General features: G+C 41.7%; 1 protein-coding gene and 1 long non-coding RNA gene across 4 annotated transcripts in view; one reads left to right on the top strand and one right to left on the bottom strand.

Moving 5' to 3' along the window:
* The window catches only part of LRRC8C (leucine rich repeat containing 8 VRAC subunit C), a 50,536-nt gene extending 34,688 nt beyond the window's left edge, over positions 1 to 15,848 (top strand). For all 3 annotated transcript variants that reach the window (XM_029948010.1, XM_029948012.1, XM_029948011.1), the window contains one exon: positions 9,223 to 15,848. In XM_029948010.1, coding sequence (XP_029803870.1) covers positions 9,223 to 11,496 — 2,274 coding nt within the window. In that variant the 3' untranslated portion in view covers positions 11,497 to 15,848. The remainder of the gene's footprint in view (positions 1 to 9,222) is intronic.
* LOC115298857 overlaps positions 14,388 to 17,789 on the bottom strand; it is a 5,489-nt gene continuing 2,087 nt past the window's right edge. Inside the window, exon 2 of the long non-coding RNA XR_003911871.1 lies at positions 14,388 to 14,759. This is a non-coding gene — a long non-coding RNA (uncharacterized LOC115298857). The remainder of the gene's footprint in view (positions 14,760 to 17,789) is intronic.

Raw genomic sequence — 17,789 nt, 5'->3', positions numbered from 1 at the left:
ATTAAAAGGGAAATGAACCAGAGAGAAGATACAGGGTCTAAGAAAACTGATGAGCCCATGACCTAATAAATATATAATAAACGCAATTAATTCTAGGTCACTTTGAAAAATGTGTTTCAGAAGATAAGTAAAACCCCAAGAACAACAAAATGGGATAGTTTGGTGGGTAGTTAAAAATGCTTGGAGAGGGATTGCAATAGTGAAAACTTTAAATGCATATATTCTAAGAAAAATACAGATAGTATCTTTCTAGAAATACAGTCTACACCTTACTAACCCAGCTGAGGCAAGACGGCAAATAAGAGATGTGGAAAATGTTAACAGTGCAACAGAAGGCAGAAATAAATCCAAAGACCAGTAAATATTCAAATATGAGTGAGAAAAATAATTAATGGATTGAATTCACTTGTAAAAAGTGATTTTTTTTAATCCATAAAAGAGGCACCCAAAAAAATAAAACAAAATCATAGGCAGGGGTGCAAAGTAGATTAATGAACAATATGTTTAAAAAAGCGAGTAGGGCACTGTCAATATTAGATGCATTTAGCCTTGCCATCTTCAAGAATACACTCTTTCTCAGAGCAAGATACATATGTGAGTTTTAAAGGATGCATAAATTCTTGTAGCCACCATCGCAGACAGGACACAGGAATCTCCGCACCCTAAGGAACTCCCCGGAGCTGTAACTCTGCAGGGAATCTCCAGCAACCACCCATGTCTTCTCTATCCCATCCATGTAAAAATCAGATGTCACGTAATTTTTTAACACTCGCATTGGTTTCAATAGAAAAATTGCCTAAGTGCATGTCATCATTGGAATGTTTTAAAATTCTAGCATACCCACACTATGAATTCCGGTGGTCCTTAAAATGAAGTAGAGCCCTATATGCCAATGTGTTAAGGTCTTCAGGACGTATATTGAAAGTGAAAAGCTCAAGGTGCGTGAACAGTCTCTACGTGTTTATATGTCATATATATGCAAATACACAGAGATTGGAAGAGGGTACACCACACTTAGCAGGGCTTACTAAGGAAAGGCACAAGGGTAGAAAAGGGGGAAAGGAGGACTCTACCATCTGTGTTAAAAATAAGTATTCATGGAGCACCTGGGTGTCTCAGTCAGTTAAGCATCCATTTGACTCTTGATTTCGACTGAGGTCATGATCTCACAGTTTGTAAGATCAAGCTCAGCGTAGGGCTCTGTGCTGAGCATGGAGCCTGATTAAGAGTCTCTCTCTCCCTCTCTCCCTTTGCCCCTCCCCCCACTTACTCACATGCTCTCTCAAAAAAAGTGTTCTCTCTCTCAAAAAAAGTGTTAAAAATATTTTTAAAAATTAATAATAGTGGATAATAAAACTATTTAGGCATAATTTGTCTTAAATATCCAACATCTATGTGAGGAGAGCTATGAAGCACTCCTGAAAGACATAAAATTGGATGGAAACAAACACAACATGGAGGAGAATCAATGCCATGAAGATGTCAGTTCTTCTTAAATTAATTTATAAATGTAATTTAAGCCCAATAAAAATACCACCAAGGAGATGCTGCTGCTGCTGCTGCTACTGCTGCTGCTGCTGCTGCTGCTGCTGTTTTCTGGATCTAGACAAGTTGATTGTAAAGTTCATTGTGAAAGACAAGCATGAGATTGAGCACTTAACACACCAATAACTAATTAGTTGTCATTCTGCTGTGCTTGACCTTGAAGGGCTTCCTTCTTTTTTTTTTTTAATGTTTATTTATTTTTGAGAGAGAGCCACTGAATGCGAGCAGGGGAAGGATAGAGAGAGAAAGGGACACAGAGTCTAAACCTGTCAGCATAGAGCCCGAAGGGGGGCTCAAACTCATGGTGAGATCATGACCTGAGCCAAAGTTGGATGGTTAACCAACCAAGCCACCCAGGCACCCCGACCTTGAAGGGCTGCTTGTTCTTATATTCCTCACATAATATCTGGCGTAAGTAGATACTCCAAGATGACTGATCTCTTCTGAGAGCACATACCGCCCTCCACTCTCATGCTCCACCTGCCGGACCCCATGCCATCAGTGCCGTTTATCTCCCTGGCAGAGAAAAGCTGGCCCTTCTTCATGTTGCTCTTTGTTATTTCAAGCAGCTTCTCTGAAGCTAAGTGGTTTTGTTCTGTTTTGTTTTGCCCTCAGTTCTTTGGTGTCTCATTCGTGCCAATGTGATACTTTTTCAACTTGTTCCCGCAGGTGGGTTCTTCTTTGCACTGCATTGCCTTTCTGGAAATTGTCTAAGTTAAGTAGATCTTATTTTTACATTATAACAGTGGATGCTACAAATCTAGCAAAGTTCTAAGAATTGAATCACTATCATCAATGATATAGCATACAATCAAAGATGGATGCATGAACCCTAATGATTTAAAATAGTGAAAATTACTATTAAAAGGCCCCAATTTGCATTGACCTAGCACAGCATTTCAATAGGTGATAACGTATGCACATATTCCACTTAAAAATGCATCCCTTTGCAGGTATAAATTTGACAATTACAATTTTAAATATTTTATTTCTTAGATCTGAGAAGCACTTCAGGCATGGTTTGGAAGCCTTGTTTCCTTTTCTAAGGCAGCTGGAATGTTTAATTTGTTTCTCTTGAAAACACACTGAGATCCTTCCCCCTACCCCCCAAAAACAGCTGTTGTGTTATCTCAGAATAATTTACCAGTGAGAAGGTATGAATCCAAATTTCACTGAGCCCATTTCTATAATCCCCGAAACCCTTGGGTTTCTTTTCCAGAACTATTACCTAGATATCACAGTGATGAAGGGGTTTTGCATGAATAGCTTTATTCCTCCAGGGCCCGTAACTATAAGGCCTTGAGGGACATTGTATACTTTTATCACCGAGATATCAGCTGCTCTTTGGGATCTAGAGTCTAATGGATCAAATTGCAGTCCATGGCCCCATGGCCCTCTCCATGTTCTGCAGACTCTTGAAAGGATTTGGTTCTCAGGGTTCTCATTCCTGCTTCTGTGGAAGCAGCTACAAATTCTCCCCGTTTATACAGTTTTGATCCAGGCATAAAATTTTCCTTTTTGTTATGATTTCTACAAAATTTACTCATAAAAGCAGTGTGTGTGTGTGTGTGTGTGTGTGTGTGTGTGTGTGTGTGTGTGTGTAGCAGATTATACCAAAGTTTTGGGGAAAATTGAAAGGTATTTATATCTCAAAATAGAATATGGTGAGCCTGGGTAGCTCACTCGGTTAAGCACCCGACTTTGGCTCAGGTCATGATCTTGCAGTCTGTGAGTTCAAGCCCCATGCCAGGCTCTGTGCTGACAGCTCAGAGCCTGGAGCCTGCTTCAGGTTCTGTGACTCCCTCTCTCTGCCCCTCCTGTGTTTACACTCTGTCTCTCCCTCTCAAAAATAAATAAACATTAAAAACATTTTTTAAGAAAAGAAATAATGAGCATATTCGCCAACCTCCTACCATGTTGCCTGACCTGTCTTCTTTGATTCTGGCTCCTCTCTGCTTTGCTGACTCACCTCCCCCCGCCTCCAAACCTGTTCATCCCAAGATAGAGTTGGGTGGCCGTTGTCGTGCCACGGCTTCACCTGACCTTTGCTCTCAGTGACTCACATTCTGTATCCTTCTCCTCCTCGTTCCCAAGCCAACTTAGATATTTTCCTTAACATAGATGATTTTATTCAAGAATTATCCTCATATCCACCTTTAGGATAGTAACTTTTTCACCTTGCTACATTTTGAATTGGATTCACTTGCTCATTCTGCTTTTTCAATTTTTTTCTCTCCCCCATCCCATTTCTTCCCCCTCCAGTCTCCCTTTCCCTGCACAAACACACGTTGTAGCTCCTGGTCTCAAGCCCTTTTCCTCCAAAGGCATTCTGAGGGCTGCTCCTAAATGAAAATGATAGAATTCCTGTGCATGGTGACGTGTGTGTCCGAGCTGTGGTGATGGTCGGAGCCTCAGTGTTTTGTGGAGGGCTTTCTCCCTACTCACCCCCCAGGGGCTCCCCCTTAGTCCTGCGCCAGCAGCCTGAGACCCTGATACTCCTTTGAAATTTGTGTTATAGTCTTTCTGTGAGGCTTACCTGGTGCTCTAACCTTTAAATTACTGGATAAAGGTAAAGAGAAGTGAGGTATATAGATTTAATTAGCAAATTTCTCAAGAGAGCAAGAAAGATGAAACAAAAAATTTCAAGTTCTCATAAGCTGATGGTTTTTCTTACAGAAGATACCACAAAAACATCCTTTACCATTAGCTGCTGTTGCTGCTGCTTTATTGTTGTCTTTCCCTTTTTTATGGTACTTTGAAAATACAGATTCTTCTCCAGGTTCTTCTCAATGCTTTGTGTGAATAAATACGGTGTCTGTTAAACATGGGGGTAGGGAGCAATAACCCTCTCGCCTGTGGGCGTTTTACTGCTTCAGTCTTCACACTGGTACTGCTGGGCTCCTAACCTGCCTGTTCCGTTTCCTAGTCCTGGATTAGGCAACCCGCCAGCACGTTCTTTGGGAATTCTCCTCTCAGTTCCGTCTCTGCTGAAGTCTCCTTGTGAAATGGTCTCTAAGTAGCTCGGGCAGGTATTCTTAGCAAGTGGATCCCAGTATTTTTTCTATTCTGTGCTCACTTCTGACTAGTTAACAGCTGTGGGAAAATAGACCACCGTCCTTACCCTCCTGGATCATAAGGAGGCACATTTAAAAAATTCTTTGTGAAGATTGAAAGAGAAATAGGGTGGGGCACCTGGGTGGTTCAGTCAGTTAAGTGGGTGACTTTGGCTCCGGTCATGATCTTGTGGTTAATGAGTTTGAGCCCCACTCGGGCTCTGTGCTGACAGCTTGGAGCCTGGAGCCTGTTTTAGATTCTGTGTCTCCCTCTCTTTCTGCCCCTCCCCTGTTCATACGCTGTCTCTGTCTTTTTCAAAAATAAATTTTAAAATGTTTTTTTGTAATTTTTAAAAAAGAAAGAGAAATAGAGCATCAGAAGGCTTAAAGGAACTTGGGAAGATCAGCGGGGCTGTTCTCCATGAAGCAGAAATTGGATGAAATGGGAAGACATGTGGAATTAGAAGAACACAAGTCTGTAAACAGAAGGCAGGTTTAAATTCCTGAGCTGTTTCCTAGCTCTGTGAACTCGGGCAAGTTACTTAGGTTCTCTGAACCTCAGTTGGTTTCTTCTTCTATAGAAGGGGCAGAATATGAGCTGTCTCCCTGGCGTGGCAGATGCTAGCCAGTCATGTACCTTTGTGCAGAATCCGAAAAGGTACCCCACTGTGTGAGCACAGGGCTCCCATCCTGCTGAGGGAAGCTCGGCGGGATTTCAGCCCACCCTCGCCCCTTAGCTCGAGGGATTTCAGCCCACCCTCGCCCCTTAGCTCGGCACCCTCTCGCGCCCTGCATGTCCTGAACCCTACACAAGCAAGCTCCAGAGGTCTGTCCTCTTCCACCATTAGGAACAAGCCTGGTGACACCCGGGCAGGGGGACAGGAATGATGTCTGCCGGCTGCTTGGTGGGGAGTTGGCACTGGAAGGTGTCCGCTTTTTTACCTTCTGATCGTGCTGTCACAAACCAATTCTCCTGTGTTTTCATCACAACACTGATAATACCTTGTTAACATACCAGCTCAAGGTGTCACCCTTGGGAAAGGTTCTCAGGAAGCACTCCCGTTCCCTGCTCAGCTCTGCCTACCCCCCCCCCCCCCCCCCCCCCCCCCCCCCCCCCCCCCCCCCCCCCCCCCCCCCCCCCCGCTGCTTACTACACAGACTGTTAGAGCATTCAGTGAGACCACGAAGGGGAAAGCATGCAGAACATGACCCAGACTGAACTGCTCATTTGTCTCTTCTGTATTCCTGAAGGATAGTCCAGCAATCTAGGCTGCCTCCTTCTATTTTCAATCCCAGGGGTTTCCAGGGTAGAGTGCTTGACCCCTCAGAAGTGCAAATGATGCTCCATTGCACTCCAGTGAGATAAAAACAAAAACTTTTAGGGGCGGCTGAGTGGCTCAGTCAGTTTAGCTTCTGTCTTTGGCTCAGGTCATGATCTCAGTCCATGAGTTTGAGCCCCCTGTCGGGCTCTGTGCTGACAGCCCAGAGCCTGGAGCCTGCTTCAGATTCTGTCTCCCACTGTGTCTGCCCCTTCCCCTCTTGTGCTCTGTTCTCTGTCTCTGTCAAGAATAAACACTAAAGAAAAGAAAAAGAAAACTTTTAGACAGACATACCTCATTTTATTGCACTTCATTGTCCTCTGCAGATACTGTTTCTCACAAATGGAAGGTTTGTGGCAACCCTGTGTTGAGCAAGTCTGTGGGCGCCACTTTTTAAACAACATTTACTTGCTTTGTGTCTCCGTGTCACATTGTAATTCGTGCACTGTATCAAACGTCTTCATCATTATTATTAATTGCTATGGCGATCTGTGATCGGTGATTACAACTTGCTGAAAGCCCAGATGATGGTTTGCGGTTTTGTGATGTAAGACTTTTGCATGCTTCATAGACTATGGCATAGTGTAAACATAACATTTATATGCACTGGGAAACGGACAATTTCATTTGACTCACTGTGTTGCAGTATTTGCTTTATTGTGGTGATCTGGGACTGAACCTGCAATATCTTCAAGGCATGCCTGTATTTACTAAGTTTCCAGGGGAAGGAATTAAGCTTTTCTAGTATTTCACCTCTGAGTTGACAGGGTTATAATCATGACTGGAAATACATACACCGAGTGGGCTCGCTCTACATTTCTTTCTCTGAGGTACATACAACACCCGCTAGTCCTCCCACCAAGTGTCCTCCTCAATGCCCATCAACCATTTTCACTCTTCCCTGCTTCTTTTGATTGACATAGTAATTGCTCCCTGCTTTATCTTCCAGGACAGAACGTATAAATTTTTTTAATGTTTATTTATTTTTGGGAGAGAGAAAGAGACAGAGCATGAGCAGGGGAGGGACAGAGGGAGAGGGAGACACAGAATCGGAAGCAGGCTCCGAGAGCCTGGAGCCTGACGTCAGCACAGAGCCTGACGCGGGGTTCGAACTCAGAAACCGTGAGATCATGACCTGAGCCAGAGTTTGCCGCTTAACCGACTGAGCCACCCAGGTGTCCCAGAACAAAATTTTTATAACTCTTGTAGAGAGACTTCCTCTCTCCCCCTAGCTCCATTCTTTCATTGTTATCTACACCAGGAATTGAAGAAGTAAGCTTTTTACCCTAAAACATAATTTGCATTATTTGCATAAGGTAATTTGTCTACTTACAATACAGTCAGATTGGGATCTTTTTTGTTTAATTCTAGAAATTCAGTAAAATAAAATAAGGATGAGGGCTCTGGGTGCAGGTGGCCAGAGTGAGATGACATTAGCAAGTAACTTAACCTTTCTGTGCCTTTCTCCTCATCTGTGAAATGGGAATCATTAGAGTACCTGACTCATCAGGTTAAGGTGACAAAACATTGATTACCTTTACATTCTTAGAATTGGGTTAGTTGCATATTAAACACAGCAGAAGTTTCCTGCTGTCACCACTATGATCACCATCCTTATCTTCGTCCCTAGGAGAGTCCTGGCCCACATCCAGACCTCTGGAACTCTGAACTAGAACTACGAGTGTCAGTCCTGGATTCACCCACTTTCTCAGCAAATGCACACTGGGCTTCTCCTCTGTACTGGGTACTCTGCTAAGTGTCGGATGCTCCACTCCAGTGTCAGACCTTGGCCTTCTCTCCATGGGCTGTATCTCCCATGGCATCAACTCACCGTCACATCCCCATGCCACCGCAGCCGTTGTGCAACAGATTCAGTGTCTACCTCAATCATCAGTATAAAAGGCTTTACTGTTTGTTACCAAAATCACTGGGCACTTGCTGTTGCAGAACCTCTGAATGCTATGGATTTCCGGCCATTTGACACCTTTTTGTGCAAATAGATCTTCCCTGACTTACTCATTCCACCTGTGATGGCTGTCAGTTCCTTGGGTTATTATTCCCCCTCTAAACTGTTTGCTAGTTCAAAGAGTTCCGCTTACATGGACTTCTTGATGGGGACAGTTCCTCCTGGTTGATTCAAAAAGTATTCTGCCTTATACTCCCTCATCTTCAAAAAGTATGCACATGCTCTCTCTTACCCAAATTTCAAGCTTTGGGAGCTACTGGACATTCTTAAGGCTTACTGGTTTTCTTTGACATGTTGAAGTATTGGTACAGGGATAAAAGTTGTTAAGGCAATATTTTTTCTAAAAAGCCAAGAAGTTTAAACCAAATCATTTTACTATGGGACACTTCTGTATGCTTTTGGCAGAGAGATGAAACAGCTTTTACAGAAGCTTAGTAACTTCCCATCATAATAAGGCCATTTGCACTCCTCCGAGTGTGTAGTCCAGGATATGGGTGGAAAGTAAAGGGAAATGATAAAGACAAGAATGTCGGGGCACGTGGGTGGCTCAGTCAGTTAAGCCTCCGACTTCGGCTCCAGTCATGATCTCGCACTTCATGGGTTCCAGCCCCGCATCAGGCTCTGTGCTGACAGCTAGCTCTGAGCCTAGAGCCTGCTTCCGATTCTGTTTCCCTCTCTCTCTGACCCTCCCCTCCTCGCAGTGTCTCTCTGTCTCTCAAAAATGAAAACATTAAAAAAAATTTTTTTAAGACAAGAATTTCTTCCACATGTCCTCCTTCCAGTCCTTTTAATTCTCAAACACAAGGTTTTTTTTTTCATATACAAGTTTAAATAATCTCAGGAGCTATCTGATTCAAGATTAAATCTGATAAGAGGTGACTAGCTGGCTCAGTCAGGAGAACATGTGACTCCTGATCTTGGGCTCATGAATTCAAGCCCCATGTTGGGCATCAATCTTACTTAAAAAAAAAGAAAAAAGATTGAGTCTGATAAAGAGATATTCCTCCCTGTGATTGATTCTCCCAGGCTCCAGCAAGGGAAGAAATGAAAAATTTTAAAACACACAAATATTCTTTAGATATTATTTAGTCATGAGGTGTTTTAAGTCCTAACAGAACTACTGGATTTTATGTCCTTACACATGATGACCAGAGCTGACTCTGTTCACTTTCCCAGCACACGGGCTGAGGATAAAATCCTGGTGCCGGAATCGAACGTTGTATTCTCCAGGCAAAGGAAATGGACATTTATTGGATGATAGTGCTGCTCTCTCCACACTAATGACATTATCAAGGCTCTCTGAATAATGTAATTTGAAAATATTACTTCTGTGTTTCAGGTCATGCAAGACAAGATAATCTGCCTTCCAAAAAGAGTTCAGCCTTCTCAGAACCACTCTTCCGTTTCAAATGTCTCCCAGGCAGTTGCCAGCACCACCCCACTGCCTCCCCCTAAACCATCTCCTGCCAACCCTGCCACCGTGGAAATGAAAGGGCTGAAGACAGATTTGGACCTTCAGCAGTACAGTTTCATAAACCAGATGTGTTATGAGCGAGCCCTCCACTGGTATGCCAAATATTTCCCTTACCTTGTGCTCATCCACACCCTGGTCTTCATGCTCTGCAGCAACTTTTGGTTCAAATTCCCTGGCTCCAGCTCCAAGATAGAACATTTCATCTCAATCCTGGGCAAGTGTTTTGACTCGCCGTGGACCACGCGGGCTTTGTCTGAAGTGTCTGGGGAGGACTCCGAGGAAAAGGACAACAGGAAGAACAACATAAGCAGATCTAACACCATCCAGTCTGGTCCAGAAGGCAGCCTGGTCAACTCTCAGTCACTCAAGTCAATTCCCGAGAAGTTTGTGGTTGACAAGTCCACTGCAGGAGCCCTGGATAAGAAGGAAGGTGAGCAAGCAAAGGCCCTATTTGAGAAGGTGAAGAAGTTCAGGCTGCACGTGGAAGAAGGTGATATCCTATATGCTATGTACGTTCGCCAGACTGTACTTAAGGTTATAAAGTTCCTGATCATCATTGCCTATAATAGCGCCCTGGTTTCCAAAGTTCAATTTACAGTGGACTGTAATGTTGACATTCAGGACATGACTGGCTATAAAAACTTTTCCTGTAATCATACCATGGCACATCTGTTCTCAAAACTATCCTTTTGCTATCTGTGTTTTGTGAGTATCTACGGACTGACGTGCCTCTATACCTTGTACTGGCTGTTCTATCGTTCTCTACGGGAATACTCTTTCGAGTATGTCCGACAGGAGACTGGAATTGATGATATCCCCGATGTGAAAAATGACTTTGCTTTTATGCTTCATATGATAGACCAGTATGACCCTCTGTATTCCAAGAGATTTGCTGTCTTCCTATCTGAAGTGAGTGAGAACAAGTTAAAGCAGCTGAACTTAAATAACGAGTGGACTCCTGACAAACTGAGGCAGAAGCTCCAGACAAATGCCCATAACCGGCTGGAATTGCCCCTCATCATGCTCTCTGGCCTTCCAGACACGGTGTTTGAAATCACGGAGTTGCAGTCTTTAAAGCTTGAGATCATTAAGAACGTAATGATCCCAGCCACCATTGCGCAGCTAGACAATCTTCAAGAGCTCTCGCTACACCAGTGCTCAGTCAAAATCCACAGCGCAGCGCTCTCTTTCCTGAAGGAGAACCTCAAGGTCTTGAGCGTCAAGTTTGATGACATGAGGGAGCTGCCCCCCTGGATGTATGGACTCCGAAATCTGGAGGAGCTCTACCTGGTTGGCTCTCTAAGTCACGATATTTCCAAAAATGTCACTCTCGAGTCTCTGCGGGATCTCAAAAGCCTTAAAATCCTCTCTATCAAAAGCAACGTTTCCAAAATCCCTCAGGCCGTGGTGGACGTTTCCAGCCACCTCCAGAAGATGTGCATACATAACGATGGCACCAAGCTGGTGATGCTCAACAACTTAAAGAAGATGACCAACCTGACAGAGCTGGAGCTGGTCCACTGTGACCTGGAGCGCATTCCCCATGCTGTGTTTAGTCTGCTCAGCCTCCAGGAGTTGGACCTCAAAGAAAACAATCTGAAATCGATAGAAGAAATCGTTAGCTTCCAGCACTTGAGGAAGTTGACGGTGCTCAAACTGTGGCACAACAGCATCACCTACATCCCGGAGCATATCAAGAAGCTAACCAGCCTGGAGCGCCTGGCCTTTAGTCACAACAAAATAGAGGTGCTCCCTTCCCACCTCTTCCTATGCAACAAAATCCGCTACTTGGACTTATCCTACAACGACATTCGGTTTATCCCACCGGAAATCGGAGTTCTGCAAAGTTTACAGTACTTTTCCATCACCTGTAACAAAGTGGAGAGCCTTCCGGATGAACTCTACTTCTGCAAGAAACTGAAAACTCTGAAGATTGGGAAAAACAGCCTATCCGTACTTTCACCGAAAATTGGAAATTTGTTATTTCTTTCCTATTTAGACGTTAAAGGCAATCACTTTGAAATCCTCCCACCCGAATTGGGTGACTGCCGGGCTCTCAAGCGAGCCGGGTTAGTTGTCGAAGACGCTCTGTTTGAAACTCTGCCTTCTGACATCCGGGAGCAAATGAAAGCAGAATAACTTATTTTTCTTTAAAGCTTGACTGAGTGTGCTTCTACCAAATACAGTATCGATAATTAGGTAGTCTTAATGCCTTTCCTGTTTTATTTTTATTTCTTTTCTCTTTCACACAAAACAAAATGTACACAGACATTGGGCAAGGAGTATGTATTTTTTAATAAAACTTTAATTGTATTTTTCTCAATATTAATATTTTAAAGTTTTATTTGTCCTGGAACCTAACGTATCTATTATTGTTTTCTACTGACAGGAGCAGGTGGTTCCATTGTTTTTGTTTTGTTTGGTTTTGGTCGTGGTTTTTGTGCTGTTGTTGTTTTTGTTTTTGTTTTCATTTCATTTTTATGAAAGGGAGGGAATTTTGAGTTGCATGCTTTTTGGTATTTTTTAAATAGAGATTTTGCCAAGGTCAGTTTTAGCTTGTTTACACCTGTACAGAGTCCTTGTTTTTGTTTTCATTGTGTATGTACCAAACAATCTCAGCTAGTTTATGGTGATACCAGCTGCCTTCTCCATTGGCCAAATCCTTCATCCTACAGAAAACTTTTCTCTGGAGCATAAATTCACATAAGTGCATTGTCACAGACTATTGTCCTTAAAATTTCTCCTCCTCTCCAAAAGAACCCTAAATTGTGTTATTTCATATACCTGACAGCCAAAGTTATCCTTAGGCTAGGATTTTGTGAGTGAAGACTATAATCTTTCAGGGTTGGCTTACTCACATTGGCCATTTATAATCTATCTGATTATAATGCATTTCCAACGACATTTCAAAAATACCATTTAAAAGCAAAATACAGAGGCCCTCCCCGCCCCTTGCCTTTTAATCTTAATATTGCTATGTAGTACTGGTGAACAACCTTAGAGAAGCTAGATTTATTTTAATTAAAATAGATAATTAAATTTGAAAATCAGAATCAGAAGCCTGGTTTTTAAGTAATTTAATAATCTCTGATATCTTGATATGTGGGTACATCAGATGGAAAAAAAAAATTGCTGCGAAAGCACTCTGTTAAAGGGCCAGCGCACCATAGTCAGGTACCCTGATTGCCCTGGGCCACGTGGGGGGCGGGGAGGGGGGTCATCTATTTAGATTCTGCCTGTTACACAGTGTAACCCATATATACAGGAATGGAGCTCCGTTAAGCCTTCCCTTGCTGCAATGCCAGTGATAAAAGCACAGAGACTCTGCTCTTTTTTGGCTTAAAATAAGCATCTCATCTAAAATGGTTCTGTAACTTTTGTTTTAAAGGGGCTATTAAGTTGCCTAAGCAGATGTCACTCAAATAATTTTTGCTTCATGCTCAGCAGAGCTTTTATGCATCTTTGTATTTAAACCAACATAGTATGCATCTTGGGCAAAATCTGTCACTGATTCTCACTCTGTGTAGAACAGGGAAATGCAAAGACTGTGTGCGCCCTCAATCCAGGACCACTATTACCAGTCATGGGGTTTTTGTTCTACGTAGTAAATTCATACGGAGTGTTTCTGAAACTCTAGTCTGATCTAGGAAAGTTTTATGACTTAACAACGCAAGAAAATAGGAAGATAGTTTGGGGTTTCAGAACACTGCCCTTAAAGTTTGCTCCTTGATCCTGGTGATTTTGCTCAGTGCTGCTTTGAGTCGTATACAGAACAACTACAGGAATTCCTCGGCAGACATATGTACCTCCGTCGTGTTTTAAATGTGATGAGATGTCATGGAGTGAAGGATTGGGGAGAGAGATGCTTTTTGTTTGTTTACTAATGAAATCACGTAGTCCCAAATGCTTTACTGCGTCTGCTCTATGTTAAGGTGCTTGATGGTGATTTTGTTAGAAGTGATGTATTTTCCATCTGGAATTGAAATGATATGTTTAAAATAGTGACGTGGTTGTATTTCTTGTAAGATAAAATATTCAATTTCAGAATATGGTTAGGATCCTGATTATGAACAATGTGTTGTCTTTAGAAACATAGCCCTATTTCATTTTAAGCAAACAAAAGAGCTGGAGATTCGCCAAGGCCGAGCACGACAAAAATACCCTGTCGAAAGGTAAGCTTAAATAACTACTGGTAAAACACTAGATGCACTATATTTCTGAGCAAAATTTAAAGTTATTTTCTATACCACCCTTCCAAAGGGATCTATTCAGGTTAAAAATCATATTTATGCTGAAGTATTTATCTGGTGTTAATTCATAATCTCATATGGGTTCATAGCTGAAGTAAGGCACTAACAAGTAGTTTTATCACTTATAATAATTTGTTCACAATTCCAAGAGACTTTGACCTGCTGTCTTAACGATTTCACGGGCTGACCCCAAGCCTAAATTCTAAGCAACATCCAGCAAATCAGTATTATTCTATGACTTTATGTTTTAAATAAGATGGGAAATTTATAGATGTTTCTCTTAGATTTTATAAAATCTCAAAAGTCTCAAACTCCATCTTGAGTCTCAGTTTTCTGACTCTGGCCCTTCTAAATATTTTAAGTTTTTGTTCACATTTGTAAGCAAAAAGTATTCAATTACATTTAGCCTTTAAATGCAAAACTCAGGTAAATGAACTGCTGACTTTTCTAAAATCCTTTAATGGATCTACTCAGTGTCAAAGGGGTATTTACCTACTCCCTTTCTGTATTTTACAAGTGCTCTTGCTAAAGAGGAACAATTAGCTCTATTTCTCCAACCTCTACAGAATTCATGAGAAACTGCTTATGTAAATACAAAAACACCATATGTTATCATGACTCCTATGGCTGCTTGAAGCCCAGGATGGGTATGCTTTTTGGTCAGCTTTCATGGTTCAGTGCACAACAGGTTCGTTGTCTGGTTACGGTAGGGTTGAAACTGAGCATAGAAGTATATCCCATTGGAACTCACACCTAAGGAGACCACACCTCAGAAACTAGTTATGTGTTAGGTTTTTGTTTTCCTCTTAACACAGCTTTTTAATACAAATGTTCTTGACACAGTGAAACCTGTTATTTACAGTTGTACATTTTTTCTTGTTGTTCATGCACCTTTTCCCTGCCGTTACATTTTCTTCGTGGCTATTGTAAAGAGTTCTAACAATTCCCATGGCACCCTGTTCAGGGGGTGCTGCATTTTCAGAAAGACTCGGAAAATACGGCCGCTGTGTGTATTTTGTTCGTTCAAAGGCGCCTCTTTATTTCCCTTTAAGCCATCTTCACAGAGAGAGTCTTAAACCTCCTGGAATCTTTCTTGGGTTACTTGGTATGAGGAAAGCCAAAGTTCTTGCAATATGCTATCTTTAATTTCTGCTGTTGAGAAAGAGAAGACAAGTTCTTTACATCTCTTGTTACCATTTCCCGCAAAGAGTTTTGTTTATGTTTCTAATTCTACTTCTTAAAAAAAAAAAGTCCATTTGTAAGTAGTTTATTTTACTCTCTAATTTCATACCAAATACCTGATCCGTAGTAATGAGGTATTTACTTAAACAGTGAACATTCATGATCCATCTTTATGAAAATGGTCAGCAGTACTTCCTAGTGAATATATAAGATACATTTTAATATAATTTGGTGTTCTATTCTGAGTGTGACCATGCTAGTCAAGCAGTTCACATTTTTGGTAGGATCTCAATAACTCACAATACAGTCTAATAGCAACCTTAAAAGTTAGGAAAACAAAGGAACAAAACAGAGCAGTTAGTAGTGAGGGGAATGCCTCCAGAGTCAGTAAGATATTCTTATCTTTTCTTGTCTGTTCAGACACATTGTAAGAAAATTTGGGCAGTTTCAACCGGACCTGCCATGGATTTTTCAGATTTAGGCCTCAGTGACCTGCTTCTAAGACAATTTCATACCGGCTTTTCAAACTAGGGGTCCGCTCTTAACCCGTGTTTCCAGAGCCACGCACTGACAAAGGTTAACATCCTTAACTTCATTCTGGGGAAGGGAAAGAGAGTCCTCCTTCCCCAAGGAATTTTTTTTTCTAATCAGAAGACCTTGAAAAAGAGTACTTTGAACAGCTTAATTTGTTGGCCATGTTAAGTAACAGTTCCTCTGCATGGTTTTTAATATGGCATAAATTGGTTTTCTCGGAATACTATTCTCCCTCTCACCTGATCCTGCCTCTTCAATGAATATCTTTACTGGGGTTACAACTCCTATTGCCTTACGTGCTCACTCAGTCGTTGTCGTTTTTTCCCTACCCCTCGTTTGGTCTCACTGTCTCCATGTGTTCAGATTGTGTCAAATGCTGGTAAAACCTCTAAGGCTGTCAAGAAAAATGCTTGAAAGTTGGTTGGTCATACTGTAAATTCATAATAAAATGTCTTAATGTTATTTGGCTATGTAGTACATAGGAACAGAAAATAACTTAAATAAAGACATTTTTGTAATTTAAAATTGAGATTTGTCCCTTATTTAATTGTAGAAGTCACATTTATCTTTTGCATTTCTCTTGTGTTTTGCGTATTCTGTTGCCAGGGCTCTCTGTGCTCTGCAGGAAATAGGCTGCGGGCATCCTTTCATTTTGTGTCCAGCCTGTTTCTGCAATTGTCACTAATTGTTTCCTTCCTTAATTCACTGGACTGCATCTACCTAAGGTGCCCCTGGAGTTTCATTTGGGCAATTAGCTCAATAATATGTAAGCTGGGGTGCAATTTCTGTGCATTTGCCAGGTCACATTGTACAATTGCTGTCCAGCCCACCTTTCCGTAAACAATTCTGTGGTCATGAGCATGGTTACTTAAAGGAATCAGAATGGTTCTGGGGCACCTTGGTGGCGTCCAGCTTTGGCTCAGGTCATGATCTCACGGTTCGTGGGTTCAAGCCCCATGTCAGGCTCTGTGCTGACAGCTAGCTCAGAGCCTGGAGCCTGCTTCAGATTCTGTACCTCCTTCTCTCTCTGACCCTCCCCTGCTCATGCTGTCTCTCTCTATCTCTCAAAAATAAATTTAAAAAACATAAAAAGAAAAAAAGGATGGTTCTCAGGATGCCTCCCCTAGTTACCCACATATACTCTAGGCTTAAAGAAGCCCTTTAAAAAAAATGTACACTTCTGCATTAATAAACTGTTATTGGTAACTTTTGAGGCTAATTTGTCACGTAACATATTTTTCTATAGTCATTTATGACTCCATTGTTTTACTGATAGTCCTTTGGAGAAAGACTGTTGAGACTAGGCAGGGTTCTGAGTGTGGGGAGAGGCCCTGTGAATGTGTGCATCAGATTTCGTGAGAGCTCAGGAAATTTTGGACACAAGAGCTGAGAAGTGCAATAGAATAGAGACAGCTGGTGCTTTCAGTGCGGTCTGCACATACGAAAAAGACGATCCACTGGTGCCTTCCAAGGTCCCATCTTGCGATCCTGGCATTTATACAGAATATTGAAACAAACACTGGAGTTAAATAAATTGATTCACTGTTGTTCAGGTTAGTAAGATATACGCATTTCTGTTTGGGAGCCGAAGTATGTCCGAAGAAAGTCCCTGAAGACAATTTTAGGCTCCGTGGGGGTACTTAAATGGCCACAGGCCTCCATAGTTCTAAATCTAAGTTGGAATGTTATCCTAAATATCAAGTAGGAAAAAAACGAAAGGCTACATCATTTTTGCATGTAAATCTTTTAATACAGGCTATACTTTAGATTTCATATTTGAACACAGCAAGGTACAACCATTTATACCATCAGGCATACAATAGATGACAGTTTTTTCAGTGTTAAAATATTTTGCATGAAAGACACAGCATGAGGCAAAGGTCATATGACCAAATATAAAACAAATTGGCCATTCTAATTATTTTTGATTTAGGGATTCTTGTTAGAAAGTTTGGGAATAAGTAGAAAATGGACTCTATTTTTAATCTTTCAAGGAATTTATTTTATTTCAACTCAAGCTACATCTGGACATCACCATTAAAAAAAAGTGAAAGTGTTTTAGTAGCAGTATCAGGTAATAATAGATCTTGGGAAAAGTGACACAGAAGAGGTAGCATGTAAGTTTTATGTTTTATATCTCCTCCATAGTCTAAGAAAAAAGATAAGAAACTTCCAGCTGTGATTTTACTATAAAACATATTGTGATGTTTCTTCAATCTTCCTGAGATTCCGTTCTGATTCCACATGGCCTTTGTGAAGTAATTTTGTTAAATCACACTCTAGGGGATGCCTGGGTGGCTCAGTCGGTTAAGTGTCCAGCTCTCAGATTCAGCTCTGGTAACAACCTCACAGTTTATGAGTTCAAGCCCCGCATGGGGCTCCATGCTGACAGTGTAGAGCCTGCTTGGGAGTCTCTGTCTCCTTCCCTCTCTCTGTGCCTCCTGTGCTTGCTCCCTCTCTCAAAAT

The sequence above is a fragment of the Suricata suricatta genome, chromosome 8 (genome assembly GCF_006229205.1).
Source record: "Suricata suricatta isolate VVHF042 chromosome 8, meerkat_22Aug2017_6uvM2_HiC, whole genome shotgun sequence".
NCBI lineage: Eukaryota > Metazoa > Chordata > Mammalia > Carnivora > Herpestidae > Suricata > Suricata suricatta.
The sequence above is the reverse complement of the archived record's forward strand: the minus strand, read 5'-3'. Positions and strand labels throughout refer to the sequence as shown.